Below are 21,986 nucleotides of genomic sequence, written 5' to 3'. Positions count from 1 at the left end.
CTCCAGTGACGTCTTCTTAACAATCTGCTGCTGACAATGCTATTATCAGCAACTGGCCCCTCCAGCAGCTGGTCTGCTAGTGCAGATGGGATCAGACTAGTTTCAGCACCATTAGAGGCAGCTTGATTGAGACTCATAGCACATCAGACTGATCCCTTGATAAGCAGTGTGTAACACTGCCCGGCCAGATGCCAGTGCTTGCCCAGGCTGCGGGCATTAGTTAAGAACTGGCAAACTAATCACCTGTTAGTTTTGCTCAAAATAGGTATTAGTCTGCTATGAATGTAGTCAGTGTTTAGACTCTGAAATGCTTGTAAGTGGCTGCATGCATTAATCTCACGAGCACTGTCTGTAGTCCACGTGATAGGGAAATATGTCAGTTTTGCTTCATAACTTTGAAAATGTTTGCTCTGAACTTGTGAACCCAGGTTAAAATGAGATGGGCTCTCAAGGAACATTGCAATACAAAAGATTGGTTAACGGCCCTCTTGGACCAAGGACTTGGAAGCTGAACTAAGGAAATAAAACAAAACCACAGGAAAACTTTCCATCTCTCTCTTCACTGTTTGAACTCTGAAAGGGCCAGAGACTCTAAACTGACATAGAGATCCCCACAGGTTACCTCGGGGTCTGCCCTGAAAGACACTTTGAATTGACAGATCACTACAACTTTGTCACCTTTAAGATTTAGATGTGAACTCATTTGGGTGTACATGTTAGCTTGCTTTAACTTGTAAATAACTCTCATTTGTTTTTCCTAGTTAATAAACCTTTAGATAGTTCAATACAGGGATTGTCTTTGGTGGACGATCTAGGGTACCAATTGATCTGAGGTTAGTGACTGGTCTCTTGGGACTGGAAGCAACTTGAACATTGTGTGATTTTTCTTGTAAGTTTATCACTAAGTCCAGTTTGTCTGGGTGGCAAGACGACTGTGACTCCATGGTAAGACTCCAGAAGTTCACATTTGTTACTGGCTTGGTGAAATCTTACAGGACACACCAGCAGTTTGGGGTGCCTGCCCTGTTTACTGACAGTGCCCCGAGGTCGGCACTCATGGTCATGAGCCACTCCTGACAGCGGCTCTGTTTTCTAGTGTAGCTGGGGCCGAAGAGAAAGCAGCAGAGCAAGCAGCAGAAAGCAGCAGAGGCTGGATAAGGTTTTGCCAGGCACCGTACTGTCCACTCAGGGCTTGCCACTCTCTGCAAAGTTCAGGCAGAGTCCTTGTTTCTGGAAGGGTCGTGAATTTACGCTGGACATTGCAATGGGATTTCTTGGTAGCTACACCATCATCATCACAGGCCAACACAGCATTATTGGGCAATTCACTTGTCCTGAAACAGACAGTGGCCCTATCCTCATCTGGAGCCAGGCTGTTCAGCGCCAGGATCCTGTTTGTTTAGGAAGGGAAACCATAACCCACTTACCCTCCTTTGATGTAATCCAGGAAGGTGTACTCCGACTCCACAGTGAATGAGAGCAGCGTCACCTCGGAACCAAGAGACAGGGCAGCACGTTACACAGCCACCAAGACTGCAGGGATCACTGGTGCAGGGCTGAGTGCCGAGGAAAGGTGCTAGTGGGATGCCCCTGGAGACTACAGATTGATTGTCAGCCCAAGGAAGTAGCTAACGTCCCCACACTGCTCTCTGGCAATGTGGGTCATGTTGGGCTGGTCGGACATTTTCTGTCAAAACTATTTTTCAGTGGAAAATTGAGCTTTCAACTACAGTGTTTTTTGGTGAAAATATCTGAATTTCATGGGAAATGTCTGCATTCCTTGGAAAATCCCCCTAGGAACTAAGACACCCCGACTTTGAAGGGATGCTGTAGCACTTCAGGGGAATTGAGATTCAGTCACTTAATGCGCCATTCTTCTCTATGCACTGGACTTCATCTCCCATGACGCCCCATGGCCAGGGACGCCCAAGTAACACTTCCCTTCTCCAAGAGGGGGGACTGCAGTGCATCATGGGAGATGAATACCAACCAAGAAAAAAGCCTGGCTCATAAAAGAGGATGGAGGCATGAGGTGCCCAAGCTCCAGCTCCAACAAGGCGCTGCAGCAGCATTTCCAAATTTAAAGGTTTTGGTTTTCAGCTGAAATCGTCTGAAATTTGAATTTCTGGTTGTCACCATGGATCCTCCCCGCCACTCCATTTTGATCCAGCTCTTGTTTCACGTCTGCCTGGAGGGCCCATTAGTTTCAGTGGGTTAGGGATTCAACAGGAATCACAAGTTTCACTCTTTTTGGAGGTCCCAGTACCTGGGCTTTCCTAGGAGGTCTCTCATCCAAGGTCTGACAGCGATCAGGCCTCTTTAGCTTATAAGATCAAAACAGAAACCGGTCCACAAGAAGCTGATTGGTGACTGAGTGGTTCCACATTTCTAGTGATGTGGCAGAAAATTCTGACCCTCCATATCAAAGCATAACATGGGGCAGCGGGGGGAATGTTGGGGAAAGAATGCTTCTGATTGGTTGCAAAAAGAAAAGGAGGACTTGTGGCACCTTAGAGACTAACCAATTTATTTGAGCATAAGCTTTCATGAGCTACAGCCGGATGCTGTAGCTCACGAAAGCTTATGCTCAAATAAATTGGTTAGTGTCTAAGGTGCCACAAGTACTCCTTTTCTTTTTGCGAATACAGACTAACATGGCTGTTACTCTGAAATCTGATTGGTTGGTTCTGCATGGCAGCTTGCCATTGGGCAACTCACCATCCGGGGATAATCATCTCCTGCCTTCCTGGGTAGCTTAAATCCCAAAGAAAAAACAACATCACTTACTGTTCCCGAGTTAATGTATTTCTTTTTCTTCATTTTCTTTTTGGGATTCACCACCTGAAAGACGAAGGAAATGGAAGAGACTGAATATCCTGGGGCCCAAAGTGAAGCCTGCTTATGCTAGCACAAATGACACCATTGGCATAGGTCCCTCAGCAATAGTGATGGTGGAGGTTGTCCATTTTTACCAGTGTGTCTTCTTCCTGCTCTATCTTACTGGAGAGCGAATAACCAAAACTGAGTACAGTGTTCCAAGTGAGAGGCATATGACTGATAGAAAACACTGCGAACATGTTATCAATCTGTCTTTATCCATCGCGTCAGATATTCGGACATCAGAACAAGTCTCCAAATTATCTGGATGCTTATCTTTATTTTTAGTCTGAGATATGCCCCCCACCCCTCCCAAAAAACTTATCAGCAAAGTAAAAACAACCCATCTTGCTTCTGATCTTTATATAGCCATCCCTTAGCAGGGATAAGGATGGAAGCAGAAAAGCCTAAAGCAACAAATTCAGCTCTCAGCAAAGGCAATTCTTTACATCTCGCTTGAGCAGCCCTCGGGATGCTGGAGAACATAACAATGTTTCTGTTACTAAAGGGAATGTTTCCCTTCTGTGTCCCAAAGCGTGGTCCCAATTCTAGGAAAAGATTTTAGAGATTTCAGCACTGACGGTACAGTCGCAATGTGGCATGAATTGGGGGAGCCCCCACTGAACTCAGCTGATCTACAGCAGCGGAGGATGAAGCCCCATGGGAGCAGTCACCCTGTGCTGAGGTTCAGCTTGAGGCACCACTTACTGTCCTCCCAGCAGGGTTTATGGAGGATGGAAACGGTGCACGGGCCCCATGCTGGCTCTCTGCAGAGGGGGATTTCACTCTCAAAGAGCATGCATGGCCCCCATCATCCCAGAACCTCAGCACCTCACAATCTTTATGATATTTACCCTTCCAATCCCCCGTGAGGCGGGCAGGGCTATCAAACCCATTTTACAGATGAAAAACTAAGGCCCAGAGAGATGTGACTTACCCAGCATCCCACACGAATTCCATAGAGGGGGAAGGGACTTGAACTCTGTCTCCAGCTAGCATCGTGACCACTGGGCCAGCCTTCTTCAGGGCTAGACTAGCACTGTCCACATTGTTAGACCTGGAGGCCAAGTGACTAGTGATTTGGGATACCTCCATTTTTGAGCACCCAACCTGGAGACACCTTGAAGGGGTTGACTTTCAGAGGGCTGGTGTTGGACACTTTGACATCAAGTCCCTTTAAGACAGCTCAGGCTGGGTGCCCAAAATCATTGGCCTCTTTGAAAAAGCTTGGCCAGAAAGTCCACTCTTCAAATGTCCAAATTCTGCAGGATACAACTGCCCTGGCTACTTTCCACAGCCAAGCTGCTCCATAAGGGCCCAGGTCCTTCAGCATCTGGGATGGGGAAGCGCCCAGATTTCCTGACCCTACTGCTCATCTGGCCCTCTCCAGCAAGTCCTGGTCTTCTCCCAGCCCAGCGGCTCTGCTGGCTTCCCTGAGGCTCTCAATCATAACCAGGAACATGGCCTTTCCAGACAGCAAATTGACATTTTTGCTCTGTCTCCAAAAAGAGCGAATCTAAAATCACTTTTCCCCCTGCCCTTCATGATGATCCATTTTGATAAGGCCTTGGGAATTCATCTGGAACAAAAGGCATTAATGATTTGAACAACTTATACGCCAGTCTCCCCCTCCTCCCCTTTGCTCCCTCCCCCTCCTCCCGCTGGAGGGAGCCCCGCAAGCCTGCGATGAGACATGCTGGGACACTAATAGTGTGTCAGAGCCCATGTGGCCATTCGGAAAGCTGGCCTAGAAACATCACATCCGATGAGATTAAAAGGGAGCTGCCACAGTTAAGGCGTGGGGAGGGCACAAAGCACTTTGGGAGAGGGAAGGAAACCCAGCCCAAGAATGCAGGGGATTCAGGCACGGGATCATTGCTCGGATTTGCTTATTGCGGACACACCGGCTCTGCCATCTGCACAGAGAGTTTTAAGAACGGAGGCCCTCAGTCAATGGGGCGATGCTGACTGACGGCAGGCAAAGAGCTTGCCTGGAGCCTGCTCGCTGTTACTCTGCCCTGTGTCCCCACTTACACCTGTGCTCAGAGTTGCCCTGGCTCAGCTGACATGAAATACGTCCCAGGTTTTACTTGCTGTGGCACGCCAGCAAATAGCCAGCCACAGCCTTGCCTCCCAGCCACGTGGAGAAACACCAGCCAGGCCCCACCAGCAGAATCCATCTCACACAGGCTGCAGCAGGGCTAACCCCCGGGAGTTCACTGGTGAGCCAGCTAGACGCACTCTGTTCTGGCCATATGACATCACTAGTGGTAAACTCTGGCCAAGGTGCTGACATACCGGGATGTCCAGACTTCAGTTAGTGCGAGGCTGAAATTCTGGGCTGCAGCCCCTGGAGGGTGTAAATCAGCATAGCCCTATTGGCTTCACTTTATGCCAGCTGAGCACCTGGCCCCCTGCACCGAGGTGTCTAATGTCCTTTCCCATTGCTAGTTCATTGGATTCCTGGATGCTGAGACTGCCCCAGCGTCCTGGAAGGATCAGTCAGGTGTCGCAGCCAAGGAGATATGACAAGCAGAGCCCAGTAGCAAACAGAAACATGGGAGTATCTCGGAGTAACTCACAGATGGGTTTGTATCCATGGTAAAATCCCTTTATGGTTGTACAGTAGCAATTTGTTTGTATTATTTATTACTGTCAGGAAATGTCTAATAATTGGCTTTTATACAGTATTTTCTATGCTCAGGGAGACTTGAATCTTGATTTCTGAGCAATTTCCTGCCAATGCCCTGAGTCCTGAGCAGCTGCCCTCCCTCTGTTCCAGCCCATAGCTCCCCAACCCCTACTCTGCCAATGCCCTCACCTCTGCTGTTTCAGTCTTGGACTCCCCAAGACTGCCAGTTTTGCCGATGCACCTCCATCTACCACTGTTCCAGGCCCAAGTTCCTCACACAGCTTTCTGATGCCCATCACTGCTCACTGGCAGACCTGGCCATCTCCTGAGCAGGGACTCAGCTGTGTGCAGATTTTGTTATTGCAATTATTGTTATTTATTATTACCGTGGTGCCAAGACGCCCTAGTCACAGACCAGGACCCTACTGTGCTAGGTGTTGTACAAACACAGAGCACAAAGACGGTCCTTGCCCTGTAGTCAGATGTTCTCCAAGTTAGGAGAGACCATCAGACTCACCTCCCATGTGATGTCAGCATGCGGTGAATCCAGGCTGTCCGAGGAGAGCAGCCAGTGTGTGACAGCAAACTGATTGGGTGGCATTTGATACCATTGTCACTCCCTTTCCACAGGTACAAACAACTGCACAACGGACTAGGCAATCATTAGTCCTGATCTCACAATGGTGTCACACTGGTGGTGACTACTGGCCAGACCCTCAGCTGGTGTAAATCAGCATAGCTCCACTGGACATTTGCCAGGTTACGCCAGCTGAGGATCTAGCCCAGGAGTCACTCCTGATTTACACTACCTCTCAACACTGGAGTGCACAAGGCTGGTGGAAGGGACGTGGCCCAGAACAGTGGAGGCCTGACTGCCCAGAGCTTGGCTAGCCCCCTAGGTGGGTTCTGGGGGTGCCCCGTCTGTCACTCACCTCGTAGACGTTGAACTGGCTTTGCCCGCGGGCCAGCTCCCGGTAGCTGGTTGTGAACTCCCCAATGAAGTCGTGGCTGTGCATGGAAAGAGAAGCTTTATGAGAAATTCTCTAGTGATGGATTGTCAGCCTGGGAGTTGTGCCCAGGTGTCAAGGGGCCATGACCACCTTGACCTTCCCATATTGCTAAGTGGGGGCAGGGTCCTGGGGGGAACCACCGCTGTAGAGTTCACTCAAGCTCCTTCTTCCCTCCTCGCTGTCTCTTTCTCAGTCCCCTCTCTTCTCCTGTTGTCTTTCCCTCTCTGCTGCACTGGAATCACTGACAAAGCATCTCTCTGCAAAGAGAACGAGTAATGTCTGCAGCACAATGGCCCTGATCCTGCCCCGGATGGAATCACTGCAAAGCCCTCACTGGCTTCAGTGCCTAGCCTGCTCTGGCATTTTTGAGGTTTGTATTGGAGGCTGCATAGATCTAGTGAGTCCCCCTTACCTGCCATCCCGATCCCAGTCATACACTTCCACCTTGATGGTCCTGCAAGACACAATGCCAAAGTTATTGCCAGAGTCAGGGTGGGACGATTTCACTAAAGGATAGATCAGATCATCCCTCTGCCCCCACATGCACAGCCTAGGCTAGCATCAGCATCTTCTCTGGCCCTTCACTCAATGCTGCTGCAAGAGTCTTCTACTGTGCAGCCTGGAAGAGTCTTGTCCATTCTCCATTGCCTCCCAGGTCTCACCTAAACACATTCCTACTTTCCTGGTCTATGGCCTGTAAGTCCTTCATCCCTCTGCTGGTCTGGGCTATGTACTGCTCCTCGTCCGCTTTCTCTGTACACCTTTATCCTGCCCTCTCTTCATTGCCTCTTCAATAAGGCAACCCGGCCTTTCTTGTCAAGCCCTCCATATATGAGACTATGGTTAATGGTGCCTCACCAGGGGGCTAGACTAGCTGGCCTCTTGAGGTCCTGTCTGCCCTACATTTCTATGGTTCTGTAGGTCTCTAACCATTCCCATCACCAGTTCTGGGCCAGGCCTAATTCTGCAGCCCCCTTCCGGAGAGTGGTATTAAAATAGCTCAGCACAGAGTTTCCAGTGGAGTTTGGCACAAGCGTGATCATCATGGATTGAACCAGGGCCCTCCAGACCTAAAAGCAGGAAGCGCTCCGGGGAAAGACTGTCCCAGACTCCCACCCCTACAGATCAGCACAGCTCTAACACACCCTCGCTCATGATGGTTACGCAAAGGAGCAGAGATTATTGCACGAACCCTCCAGCCGATGTAGACAGACATGGGTTAGAAGCCGGTGGCTGCACCCAGTGGGTGGGGAAGGAGTTAATACTCAAAGCGCTGTCTCAATCAGGGAAACAAAGTGAGGGGGTGGATTGCGTGTGTTGTCTCCATCTGTGACTGGCTTGGCCCTGGTGTCTATGTTTCCATGGCAACTGAGGCTAAAAATACACTTCCAAAAAAATGGTGGTATTGGCGGGGGGGAAGAGGGGGGAAAGACCCACGCAACAGTCAAAACAAACTAATTAAATCTCCAGCGCAGGAGTTGGAATGATAATTAAAAATCATCTTAATAATTTGTTTGGACTTTCTTGGAAGCAGGCGAATGAGTTAAGTGTGTGGGGTGAACCCACCGTGCTGCAGAGACCAGCAGGGCCACACAGGAGGGAGCTAGGATTGTTCCAGGAGCCATGGGTCACCAGGTGCAGAGTGCAGGCTGGTGACCGCTACCCTGAGATCTCCACAGAGCTGCCTTGCCAAAGCGGATCAGAGAGCAGGGGATATCTAGCCTCAGTTTCCCTCAGTGCCCAGTACCAGCTACTTCAGAGGAGGGGGCAGAACCTCAGTGGATAATTATGGAATAACCTGCCCATGCGGGAAGCTTCTTCTTGGCCTGTATGGCTAGTAATCGCTTTATGCCCTTAAGCAGCTGGGTTTATAGAATCATAGAACTGGAAGGGACCTTGAGAGGTCATCTAGTCCAGTCCCCGCACTCATGGCAGGACTAAGTATTCTCTAGACCAGTGCTACTCAAAGAGGTGGTCTGCAGACTGGGAGCCATCGGCCCAAAAAAAAAAATGCCGGTCCCCCACATCAGATAGCCTGAGAAGCACTGATCTAGACCATCCTGACAGGTGTTTGTCCAACCCGCTCTTAAAAATCCCCAATGATGGAGATTCCACAACCTCCCTGGGCAATTTATTCCAGTGCTTCACCACCCTGACAGTTAGGAAGTTTTTCCTAATGTCCAACCTAAATCGCCCTTGCTGCAATTTAAGCCCATTGCTTCTTGTCCTCTCCTTAGAGGTTAAGAACAATTTTTCTCCCTCCTTCTTGTAACAACCTTTTATGTACTTGAAAACTGTTCTCATGTCCCCTCTCAGTCTTCTCTTCTCCAGACTAAACAAACCCAATTTTTTCAATCTTCCCTCATAGGTCATGTTTTCTAGACCTTTCATCATTTTTGTTGCTCTTCTCTGGCCTTTCTCCAATTTGTCCACATCTTTCCTGAAATGTGGCACCCAGAACTGGACACAATGCTCCAGTTGAGGCCTAATCAGCGTGGAGTAGAGCGGAAGAATTACTTCTCGTGTCTTGCTTACAATACTCCTGCTAATACAGCCCAGAATGAGGTTTGCTTTTTTTGCAACAGCGTTACACTGTTGACTCATATTTAGCTTGTGATCCACAATGACCCCCAGATCCCTTTCCGCAGTACTCCTTCCTAGGTCGTCATTCCCCATTTTGTATGTGTGCAGCTGATTATTCCTTCCTAAGTGGAGGACTTTGCATTTGTCCTTATTGAATTTCATCCTATTTTCCTTACAGAAAAACCTGCCTCATCTAACGTAACTGTCAATTTCTTGCTTAGTGGGAATGAGGTCCAGTCGGTGCTCACTATAGACGCACAGAATGCAGACAGAGTGCTGAGAAAAGGGATACCCTGTCTTGGAGGGGGTGGTGAATGCGCTTAGCAAGCGTTCAGCCTCAGCTAGGTAAATATTAGCACCCTCTTTTTACAGGGTAAACTGAGGCACAGAGCGGCGCTGTGATTTGCTGAAAGCCACCCAGCAAATCAGTGACAGAGCCCGGAATGGAAGCAGCATCCCTGACTCCCCATCATTCCTGCTCTGCCCCTTAAATCACAGCAGATAAGTTGATTAATGAATCATTGTTTCCATTAAAGATGAGCCCAGTGTCAAATGCCCCAGGAGCTGGGTCTCCCGCTATTAATTATATTCTTACCACTACAGGATTGTAAATCATGATCTAAGATCCTTATCTGGCCCCACCACCTCATAATCGTTACTGTATTTACCTTCAGCACCCTGGGAGGTAGGGCACAGCCGTTGTCCCATTGCACAGACGGGGAGCTGAGGCCCAGACAAGCCATGGGCTAGATTCACAGAGGGATTTAAGCACCTAACTGCCATCTTAGGCCCCTAAATTGAACATTTATGTGCCAGTGGCTTTAACAACCCCCTTCTCAGCTGCCGCCTGGCCTGAAGGTGCCTAAAGTTCCAAGGTGACTACGTTTCCACAGGTAAAAGTCCTTTAGGTGCCTGAATTCCAGCAGCTGAGCATACACGCAGTCCGGACGCCAGCTGGCACCAGACCCCAGCAGAATCCCTTGCCTGCTTTGCTTTTAGGTGCATCTTATGCGGCCTTTTCAAACCCTCGGCAGCAAGGTTCAGAGCCTGGTCAACGGGGTCGGTAGCAGAGCCCGAGCCACGATGCCAGTGTGGCCGTTCCTAGCACCTTAGCAAGAGCCCTCATCTGTAGAGCTGGGCTCATAGACTTGCTGCTGCAGGTTTGACAGTACAGGGCAGATGTACCCTTCGGGGCCTGAGCCAGTAGCGGTGCTCGGAGCAAGGGATTTAACTTGGATCTTCAGGGTAAGTGCCTTAAAGCCCGGGGCTCTAGAGTCTCCTGCTGTGTGGCCCAATGTAGAGTTAATTAGTTATACCCCATGGAACACTTTAGCAAGGGAGACTGAGAAAGGCCCACTTCAGGATACCCCAGACCTGGTGATTAGGGACTCTCCGGAGCGGTGGGAGACCCAATTTTGACTCCCCTCGGTTGATCCTAATGCATTTGCACACTTCCAGAGACAGAGAAAGTCATACACAGATCCCACTGCTCTTCCACTCTGCTCAACTCCCCAGCTGGCCTCCCCTCTGCGCTGAAGTGATGGGCATGAAGCCGCCTGCGAGATTAGTGACGCCAAAGTGGCGCGGACATTACATTTAAAGTCACACGCGGACAGTCAGCCCCAAACGTTCACTCTCTCAAAGGAGCTGGCTGTACCTCCAGCCCTAACAGCAATACCATCCCCCTAGCAGCTGTCAGCACTGAGCATCCGTCAGGGGCCTCTCGCCTCTGCAATTGCACCCAGGGCTGGACCTTGTAAGGGTCGGTCTGTCAGCCTTTGTGACAACCTCTTGCCAGACTGGCTGGAAGCTGAACATGAGCAAGGATGATGGATAAGGAGGCTTCAGGGCATGGAGCTGTATCAGAGTTTGGGTGGGAAAGGGTTAAGGGCCAGATTTACAAAGGATGCAGGTGTACACCTAGTGGAGTTTACAAACGTGCCCAAGCAGCTCAGGTGTCTCTCTGCATTGTTAGGTGTCTAAATACCTTCGTAAATCTGGACCTAAGTGGGTTCTTCTAACTCTCTGAGGCAGCTGGCTCTTTACCCACCCAGCTATAAGGGAGATGGGCATGTCTAACTAGAGAGGGAGGTCCTAGTGTATGGGCTGAGCAGCCCTGAGGAGGAGCAGCTAAGTTAGGGGCAAGGCTTGGACTGGGCTTTGCACTGTTTCCTTTGAGTTCCCTTTGTGAATAAAAACCAAAGCCCAAGAAGGGGGTAGTACTGATCCAGAGGGATGTGCCCCTGGGAGACCTCCAGAGAAAAATACCCTGGATCGCAAAGTAAATTAAACGAATGCTCCCCCACCCAGCTCGGCAAGTGAGCATGATGGCTAACAATCTAGGAAGAGACAGACGGAAGACTATACTGGGTCCAAAACAAGGAGACACATATTCTGGCTATGTTAACACTCAAATTCACACCCCCACACGCACACCCATCATGGTATTATTTATTTATGTATTTATTCTGCATTAATTATAGAGCTCTGAATCATGTGGAGGAAAGATGCAAAAAATCCTCCTCCAGCAATGCGCTATGTTTCCTGTGACAAAGTTCCTCCTCTGCCTTGGTGGGTCTTGTTGGCGGATTTGCTCTCCTCAGAGGTTCACGGCAGCCCTCAGTTTGGCCATTTTTGCTCGTGGCTCAAACCTGCCGTTCACTCAGCTAACCTCATCACTGGCCAGCATAGGGAAACAGAAGGAGAACAATCCCCACGGTTTCTGTTGATCCACCATGTGGGTCAGGGAACAGCCCAGAGACCTTCTCCTCTGGTGGAGCCCACAGTCCAGGTCAGCTCCTCCAGTGTCTGATCAGGAGTTGGGAGGTTTAGGGGGGACCCGGGCCTGCCCACTACTCCAGGTTCCAGCCGAGGGCCTGTGGAATGCAGCTGTCTAGACTGCCTCCTGGAACAGCTCTGCGACAGCTACAACTCCCTGGGCTACTTCCCCATGGCCTCCTCCCAACACCTTCTTTATCCTCACCACAGGACCTTCCTCCCGGTGTCTGATAAAGCCTGTACCCCTCAGTTCTCCAGCAGTCCACCTTCTCACTCTCAGCTCCTAGTGCCTCTTGCTCCCAGCTGCTCACTCACCCACACACCACAAAGGGAAGTGAGGTCCTTTTTAAACCCAGGTGCCCTGATTAGCCAGCCTGCCCTAATTGATTCTAACAGCTTCTTAATTGGCACCGGGTGTCCTAATTAGCCTACCTGCCTGCCTGAATTTGTTCCAGCAAGTTCCTTCTTGTTCTGGAACTGCTCCTGTTGCCTTACCTAGGGAAAATGGACCTGCTTAATCTGGGACTAATATATATCTGCCTTCTAACATTCTCCTGTAGCCATCTGGCCTGACCCTGTCACACTCCCTAAATAATCTCCAGCATCATTCTGGAGTACCAATATGTTGCATTTGTCATTCTGGAGTATGTATACATCACATCTTTCAGGCATATGTCATATCTATCATTCTGGAATACGTATGTGTCACCCTGAGCATGTATATATCATCACCACATGACACACCATATCTTGTGTATGTCACATCTGCCATGTATATGACATGTCCTATCATGCATATGTCACACTTATCATGTATATGTTGCATCTTTCATATCAGAGTATCATATGGCACATTATGCCATGTATATGTTGTATCTATCATATCACCATAGTATGTGACAAATCATATTATATAATATCACGGTATGACACATTTATCATGTATATGTTGCGTTGATCATATCACCATATTGTATGACACATCGCAGCGGATATATGTCGCATCGGATACACGTCGCAGCGGCATGTCTAGCTATAGCATCTACCTACAGCACCACATCTGTTACATCTGTCTGCAGTTCCTTCCTTGCTCTGGATTGTTCTCTTGCTGTGTACCCATAACACCTGGTTAACGAGCCAGCTTCCTCGCTAGCTACCGTGCTGTGGGCTATGACTGGCTAGAACCTGGATTGGGCAGACTGGCTTCAAGAGGCTCTTAAACCAGCAGCAGACCACTCCAAAGGCTAATCCCCAGAGGCTGTTCAGAATGAGACCTGGCCCCAGAGCATTAGCACCAGGGAGCTGGGGGGCTCCCTGTGTCTTCGCTTTCCCCAGTGCAATTAGAGTCCCAAAGCCATCAACCCCCAGACACACAATTGTAAGCAAATTAATCAGCATCGCCCCCGAACTGGAACTCCAGCAGAGTGTGTGACAGGCGTTTCCGGCTGGTGACTGAGAGCTGGAGAGCTGTGACTGTCTCAGGAGACTTACGAGGGGGTTGGGAGGAGGCCATGACAGCCAGGGGCTCCTCAGCGGCCAGCTGGCTCTCTGGGAGCAATGTGTCTGTCCCAGTATCAGTAAGCTGGCTGTCTCCATGTGCGCATCTGTCTGGAACTAGAGATCCAGACACATCAGAACCGTGATATTCACTCCCTGGAGTACAGCAGCTTCTTTCATACAGCCGTCGTCCAAAAATGTTTTCGCATGAGGGGACAGATTCCGAGGAGACGTAGATAGAATAGCATGAGGAAGAAGAATAGAAAGGGCTACCGCTGTCGTGAAACTGCAAGGTGCCAAACTGAAAATTGACGCAATATTTTCCACACAATTAGCCTGGCGGGATGCACTGGCACAAGAGATTGCCAAGGTTGAGAACAGAGCGGGATTTAAAGAAGGGGACTGGACAGTCACCTGGCTCTTGAGGCAAAGAGGAAAAGCTAACCAAGCATTCAGAAAGGGTTACGCGCCCTCCTGGTCAGGGCACAAGCCACCCTCTAAGCCAGTGGTTCTCACCCTGGGGTCCGGGGCAGGTTTCAGGGGGTCCACCAAGCAGGGCCAGCATTAGACTCGCTGGAGCCCAGGACAGAAAGCTGAAGCCCCACTGCATGGGGCTGAAGCCGGGGGCCTCAGTCCCGCCAGCTGGGGCTGAAGCCGAAGCCTGAGCAATGTAGTTTTGCAGGGGCCGTGGGGGGGCAGTCAGGAAGGAGAGAAGGGGTTGGATGGGGTGGCGGGGGGCAGTCAGGGGCGGGGGTTTGGGGGAAGTCAGGGGACAGGGAGCGGGGGAGTGGATGGGGCAGAGGTGCAAGGCGGGGCAGTCAGGAAGGGGGGGGGTTGGATGGGGTGGCAGGGGGCAGTTAGGAGCAGGGGGTCCGGCGCAGTCAGGGAGAAGGGGTGGTCGGATTGGGCAGGGGTCCCGGGGGGGCAGTCAGGAAGGAGGGGGGGGTTGGATGGGGGGAGGGATCCAGGGGCGGTCAGGGGACAGAGAGCGGGGGTGGTGGTGGAAGGGCCAGGGAGCCGTCAGGGAACAGGGGGGTTGGATGGGGCAGGAGCCCTGGGGGAGCCATCAGGGGGCAAGAAGCGGGGGGGGAGGGTGTCGGATAGGAGGCGGTGGCCAGGCCATGCCTGGCTGTTTGGGGAGGCACACAGCCTCCCCTAACCAGCCCTCCATACAATTTCAGAAACCAGATGTGGCTCTCAGGCCAAAAAGTTTGCCCGCCCCTGTCCAAAAGGCAGGCGGGGCTCACACTGGGAAACTTTTGCTCAGCACAGGTCTGCCGAACACAGTGTTTAAAATAGTGATGGAGCCCTAGAGACTGGTCTGCCCCCGAGCTCCCACCACGGCTACGACGGCCAGCACTGAAATACTGAGGCATTGCAGCGGAAATGTCTTGAGCACAGATCCCTAGCTGGCATAAGTCGGCACCGCTCCGCTGGAGTCAGTGGGCCAGATCCTCACTTTTAGCAGAGCGGATCCTTTTTTCAGAGTCCTGTATTGTAATCGGGCCTGCAAGGCTGCCACAGGGGAGAAGTACAATACACAGCATGGCTGGCATGGTCTCTGGCTGCACGAATAAGGGACACTGCACTGATAACAACACCTCGTTCTCTGACACTGTCAGCTGTGATCTCGAAGCGCTTTACAAAGGAGGTCAGAATCATCCTCCCCGTGAAGTGACTTGTCCAAGACCACTCAGCCGGCCAACGGCAGGGCCAGGAATAGACCCCAGCTCTCCTGAGTGCTAGTCCAGGATGTTATCCACTAGACAGTGCTACTCAAAGTGGTGGTCCGCGGACCGGTGCTGGTTCGCGAGCCATCGCCTGCCAGTCTGCGCGCACATTGGGAAAAAAAATTGCCAATCCCCCACTTCAGATAGCTTGAGAAGCACTGCTCTAGACCACGCTGCCTCCTACTAGCACCCGTTCAACCATGCCTATATCGAGAGGGCTCAGAAGTTCTGCTCACCCGTATACTGGTGTAAAGCCATGGTGACTCCAGTGACTTTGCTGAGTTACTCCAGATTTACACCACTGTAAGGAGGTGCAGGACTTGGTCCCCAAAGCTGTGTCCCAGGAGGTGCGGAGTCTTGTGTGCAACCTGGCATGGACTGGCCCTGCTAAGGGCAGTGAAGCGAAATCTTCCCCAGCAATGATGCCATATGTTATGGGTGGATGGTGCCGTGTGTCATCGAGTGGTTGGCTGTGGAGAGCCAGGACTCCAGGGTTCTGGTCTCAGCTCTGTGACTGCTGGGTTGTTTGCCCTTTGCACAACATCATAGTATGAAAGAACCACAAGGCGAGGTGAGGTACAAATAACTGCATTTACTAACTATAGGCAACACGCCTAACTACATATACACACCGCTGCTCCAGAAGGACTCTGGAGGCTTCTGAAACACAAACAGTGAGCACCATGAGAGGGCTCACAAACTACTGAAAGGGATTCTACCCAATCCTTATACGCTACACAACTTTAGGCAAGTCATCGTGTTGCCCTGTGCCTCAGTTTCCCCACCTGTAGCCAGTGGCACCCACAGCTGTATGCGTGTTACACATGGTGTGCACCATCGGCAGAGGAGGAGCAGCACTGGCTGCTTCACTGCACACTCCAGTTTGGCCCTGTGGCCCCCTCCATCATGACAGAGAGCTGTGGGGCAGCCAACCCTCCATTTCCTTGCCATTGCCATGAGGCTGGCTCCTGCACCAGGGCTCACCCTGGGGCCCTGCCTGATCTTGCGTCACTTCTAGCAGCTCATGTCCCGTCTGCTCTGCCGGTAGGACTTGCTCAGCAATAGCCACGAGACCCGCTACTAGGCAGGCCCGCCGACAGCAATTCCGGGCCCCAGGGCAGAACAGTCAGTGGGCCCGGGGTCCGCCTGACATTTGGGCAGTGCCGTGCCTGTGCTGCCCAGCGAGCTGCTGATTGCACTGCTGGGCACGCTCTTCCGGCACGGCCAGGGCTGCCACCCGCCCCCGCCTGGCTGCCTTTGCCGCCCGCGGCATCGCCCTGCACGTGCCTCGGAGCCAGGCCCACCCGGACGATCAAAGAGGGCCTGGGGCTGACGATACTGCTACAGCAGCAGCAGCCAGGAGCCCCCAGACCCATCTACATCACCCAGGCCCCTGGGCAATTGCCCCCTTTGCCCCGCCCTGTCTGCAGGCCTGCTACTAGCCAAGGAGAGGCGCTGTGGTGAGTGCCTGCCTGGAGGAGCCGGCAGGAGAGGGGCAGTAGGCACAAGGGGGGGTTATGCGTACCAGGTGGAAAAATTCTGGGGGTGCCCCGGTGTGTAGCATAGGGATAATAATACTGACTGACCTCACAGGGGGCTGTACATACGGCTAGTCAGAAAATGGGGAAGGGGGTTTCCATTGAAAATTTCAAGTTTTTGGTGAATAATCAAACCCCAAAATATTTCAGTTCTGAAATGCTGCCTCATGGGAGTTGTCGTTTGGGTGCCTCATGCTCCCATTCACCTCTACATCCATGCTACTAGTCACTAGTTTCCTGGCTGGACTACATCTCCATGCACCATGGTCTCCCTTCTTGGTGAGAGAAGGCAGCTCATCAAGGCAGTTGCATGGCTGCAGTGTACTGTGGGAGATGAAGTTAAGTAAGAGCCTGTACCACAGAAGAGAAGGGGGATACGATGCACCCACACTACAACTCCCATAAGGCACTGCGATGGTGTGGAGAAGTAGGGCTTTATCTGTACTATATTTTATTAATATTACATGCACCTCAGTTTGCCTGTTTGATATTATCCTGCCTGACTGCATGTAATTAAATCTCAGGAGGCTGTCAGGGGGGCAAACAAACAGGAAACTAAAGGATACCAAAGATAAAGTACCACCAGAGGGCATACTAAGAGTCCTTAAGGGAACAATGGGGAAGCTGTTAACTGGGAAATGCTCACTTGTCAAAGGGGCACTAAATCATTAAAGTTCCCAGCCTAGAGAGGAAGTGGGGGTGAGTGGGCAGCAGCGGCTGGAGATGAGTTGCTGACAGAGACATGCTGGGAGAACACTCCAGGGACTGTCTGTCTCTCCCAATCCAAGGCTGAGTAGAATTTACCTAGACCTTGCAAGTGAAGAATATAGTTTGGGTAAGTCCCAGGTGGATAGATGTGTTGTTGTTTTATCCCGTTGTCCTGCTGGCTATCGACCTTTGGGTGAATAAATAATTGTTTGTTTTGAAGAAGCTGTATTTGAGTCACTTTAACCAGCTGCTGGACACAGGTTTCCAGAGGAAAATGGCTTTACAGTTGCCCCACAGTTGGGCCTTCACGTTATCACGGTTGGTGACCAGAAAGGCTGCAGCCCAGAGAGGCAGTCTAGGAGTGGTTGGACTGTGTGGTTCCACCCAGAAAGGAGTGAATAGAGAAACTTGTCAAAGAAACCAGAGGGATGCACTTGAAAGGGACTGAAAAGAGATTTAAACACAGCTCGCCCTGTCACCATGACAGCTGGCATTTCACAACTGAAGTCCTTTGGTTTTCGGGCATTCCTTTTTTCAATGCAAAATTGAATGTTTCTCTGGAAAGCAGGCAATTTTTGTGAAAAATTTCGTAATCTCTTGAAACAGTTTTGATGGAAAATTTTCAACAGGCCCTAGTTGTGAGGCTGAAATCATTAATGTTTGTACAGTGCTTGGAGATCCATGGAGGTTTTCCAAACCTTTTCATCCCTTGGGATGTTGCTACCATGTCAGTTTCACATGTTCCATTTTCCTGTCTTCTCTTTTCATCAACAAAAAACAACAAAAGATCCAACTCTGTAGCCAGTGGCATCACGAGCTTAGCTCTGCGCTGCCCAGCAGGTAACAGGGGGGTGATTACACGCAGCGATCAAAGGAGAAAGGCTCGTCCTAAAAAAAGCACCTTCCTGATCTCTAGGAGAGCAGTTCTGCTCCAGACAATGGGCTAGTCTTAGAACAAGGGTTTGTGTCTCTGCCAGCCTGGCTTCCCTTGGGGGGGGTGTTGCCATGTGCCATGGGGAGGGCTGGATATTTGGCAGGGCAATTGGCGTAAATATCACACTGATATCGAGGAACAGACACAATCTATGGGCCTGATGTGCACTTGGTGTGACTTCTTGGAGACGCATGAGTGTAAATGAGCACAGAATCAGGTTGCCTAATGTGGCCACCAACAAGCAGCCCTCATTCCTCGGCTCCCGGCCTCCAGAGCTCCTGCCTCCAACCGCACTGTTGGCTCTGCCTCCCCACACCCGGGCTCTGCTCTGTTTGTGCCCTGGGACGGCTGTGCGCACGGAGGAGTCAGTCTTCACCCCAGCAGCAGTATGCGAGCCAACGGGAGGGTGCAGCTTTCCAGGACTGCATGCGCCGCACCAGGACTTAGGGTGACCCTGGGGGGTGACAGGCTGGGTTAGTCAGGCTGGGAGTTCAGCAGCCAGTGAGACCTACGGGGTCTGTTTGTGTCCAGTGGCCTGAGAAGCGAATCCCTTTCCCCTGCAGCGTGTCTTGCAGCAGAGGAGCGGGGGTTGAGCATAGTGTTAAATACCTAGTCATTCGCATGGCTTGGGTGTTGGGAGCCCATCTTGGGACAGCAAGCCCAAGGTGATGAGTTAGGGTGGTCACCTTTCTAATGGCTGGTAACTGGACAAGGTCCCGCCCCCTGCTCTGCCTCCTCCCCCCAGACCAAAAAAACCAGACATCAGGGCTTGCCAAATGGCGCCCGGACACACAAGCCGAAGCCCGGCCTGTCTGGGTGAGCACTGGCTGAGTGTAAATGTGGCACGCAGGAGTGTCAGTAAAAGATGGATCTTTATTTCCTGGTCCCAGTCATGTGACATTGGTCAGGCTTACAAAAGTCACATGACTCCAGGGGCTACTGTTACACCTTCTCTTCTTTTTCCCCTTGAAAATCCAATGCCCAGTAACATGCAATGTCAGCCTGGCGTGACATCCGTGAACTAGCAGAGCCAGGTAGGAACAAACCAAGGGAGATCTGTGGGGCAGAGGCCAGGGATCAGCCTGACCCCTCTGAGGGGCGAGATGGTTATTCTCCCTCCTAGTGGAGATCGGTCAATAACCACTGCCCGGGACCCTCCACACCTTTCTGATCACACAGCCACTCCGCTGTCAGTTCCACTACTAACCGGCATCCGCCCCCGCAGCTTGTTTGCTGCTCCTGGCGTGTTTCCTTGTCAGTGACCAGAAAGGCTTGTGGCAACTCTGTCACCAGCACGCCCAGCGTCCTCCAGGGCCACAGCCAGGGGCCTCCTTGCTTTTGTCAGGTTCTTCTGTCCTGCTACAGGACTGGCCCTCATGGGCGGCTCGGACCTGTGGCCTCGGTGAGGACGGGAACTCAGCCGCCTGCCAGCTGCCTTCTGTTTGGCATCTAGCATTCCTCCCACTTGCCATGGGGGCATCTGCATGGCACACTTGCCACTTCTGTTCTAGTTTCCTGGTGCAGGGCTCCCTGGGAACTGCTTCGGGGTTAATCGTCTTTAGCTCAAGAAGCTTGCTAGGTGATGGCACTACGAGTTTTGTCCTTCTGCCAGTTTCTGAGCCTCTGAGCTGTTGTGAGCTGTGCTATGATATACCAACAATGGCTCCCTGGAATCTACCACAGTTGTTTATAGCCAGTCCTTTGTCATTTACCCAGCTCTTTCGTTAGCCCTGTTGACTGTGCCTGGTAAGGGCTGGATGCGGTGTGCTAGAACTGGGGAGGGGTATCAAAAAGAACTGCCCAAAGAAGCCGCTCCCCAAGGGTGATCTATTTGTGGTCACTAGCTTGCCTGGAATCCCACTGGTGAGAAAAGTGAGATTTTAAATGTATTTTATTGCTATTTGCTGTGTCCTACAACAGCCGAGTGAAAACTGTGGAGGAGCCCACCTGTAAGAGGTGCTCTTTCCTCTTTGATTCAGAAACACCTGTGCCAAACTGGGAACATGGGTCAACTGAAACTCTTGTGATTTCAGTGGCTCTTCTGCATTCAAGTTGCAGTGGGGGAGGTTTAGATTGGATATTAGGAAAAACTTTTTCACTAAGAGGGTGGTGAAACACTGGAATGCGTTACCTAGGGAGGTGGTGGAATCTCCTTCCTTGGAAGTTTTTAAGGTCAGGCTTGACAAAGCCCTGGCTGGGATGATTTAACTGGGAATTGGTCCTGCTTCGAGCAGGGGGTTGGACTAGATGACCTTCAGGGGTCCCTTCCAACCCTGATATTCTATGATTCTATGATTCTATGATTCTGTTTCCGATTTTGCCCTTGGAAAACGTATCCACTGTGCTCTGCAAAGTCAAGTCCACCCCTCACAAAGACCTTGCTTGGGCCTGTCTGTTCATCAGACCCCCAGAATTTGGTCTCTAATTGGTATATCTGGTAGCCATTCATACTCATAACGCAGCTTCATGCAGGGCTGTGACTTACCGGCCAAGGGCTCATCTGGCAGTTGGTTGGCAACAGAGAACGTGCCTTTTCCAAGTGACATTCTTCCCTGGATCACAGTGATGTTTCTGAAGGACATTGTCTCGTAGTTTGCAGCCCGCTCTGGCTGGGGAGGTGTTGGAGTTCTCTGGGCTCTGCCGCATGGAGCAGCAGCAGGATTTCAACAGCTCGGATTTCTGGGCAGTACTTCTCCATGCTGCAGCCGCCTTCTCTGCTCTCCACCAGCCTCCCATCCAGACTGAGGGATTTGGGCGGCATCGTTTGGTCCCTGCCTGCCAGTGGCTTCCTCCCCTCTGACACCATGTCAGGACCATGGGACACATGGGAGAGCTGGTACGGATTTCCTAGCCCTAGCTGCCTGGCCTGGGTCAGGGTTATTAAAGAACCCATACGGCAGGGGTCCGGCTCTGTTGACTCCCATGGCGGCTGTTCCAATGAGTAGCTCCAACTCCCACTCCAGATAGTTTCAGACCTCTGGAAATCAGGTTCAAGGTGTCTCACCCAGACACATCAGAGCAGTGGATGCTTTCTCCTCGTCAGTACCTGGCCCAAGCCGGGGAAGCTAATGATCCAATTAGCAGACCAAATTCGGTGATGAATCCTGGTCCCGTGCCACCTGAGGCACGTTGCATATACGCTAAGAAGAAGTGGATGCTTTTCAAGAAATAGGTCTGAAGCTCACTGTGCCTCAGTTTACCTATCTTTTAAAATGAGTGTAACAAAATGTGCCACAGAGGGGTGGGCATGAGACTGCTCAGAAAATGCTTTGAGCTGCGCAAATAAACAGAAACACAGAGCGACGTTGTGCCACAGAAGAACATGTCCCAGGACTGAGTGTTTCCTGCTGCTCTCCCTGACATTTTGTTGTTAAACATGGTCCTGCAATAAAGTCTCTGAAATCCCATAGAGAGAAATACTCACAGGCCATCAGCGCAGTACAGGGAAGCAGCGCAAGGTGCTATCAGGTGTTGCTGCTGGGGAATGACATGGGAGAGGGAGGCGAACCACAGACACAGAAGATTCTCCCCCAAAGGTTAGCTAATCCTCCAGCGAATTACACTGGGGCTGATTAAGAAGGATTCCAATTCCACTAGATCAGTGAATAAAACCAGCCCTTTTCATACTTGGGAGCGGGGGAATTTTTGTCATTTGATATCTGCTCGATTTATTATATTCTTATTTATTGAGAGCAGGGC

The 21,986-nt window shown here is 51.1% G+C and overlaps 1 protein-coding gene across 3 annotated transcripts in view; it reads right to left on the bottom strand.

The window, feature by feature from the left end:
- CPNE5 (copine 5) overlaps positions 1-21,986 on the bottom strand; it is a 190,540-nt gene that overhangs the window by 60,362 nt on the left and 108,192 nt on the right. For all 3 annotated transcript variants that reach the window (XM_077839213.1, XM_077839214.1, XM_077839215.1), the window contains 4 exons: positions 6,932-6,973; positions 6,442-6,517; positions 2,788-2,841; positions 1,428-1,489 (listed from right to left, as the gene is read on the bottom strand). In XM_077839213.1, the coding sequence (XP_077695339.1) occupies positions 1,428-1,489; positions 2,788-2,841; positions 6,442-6,517; positions 6,932-6,973 (234 nt within the window). The remainder of the gene's footprint in view (positions 1-1,427; positions 1,490-2,787; positions 2,842-6,441; positions 6,518-6,931; positions 6,974-21,986) is intronic.

This window comes from Eretmochelys imbricata, chromosome 21 (assembly GCF_965152235.1).
Source record: "Eretmochelys imbricata isolate rEreImb1 chromosome 21, rEreImb1.hap1, whole genome shotgun sequence".
NCBI classification, from domain to species: Eukaryota; Metazoa; Chordata; order Testudines; family Cheloniidae; genus Eretmochelys; species Eretmochelys imbricata.
This window is presented reverse-complemented; position numbering and strand designations above follow the sequence as displayed.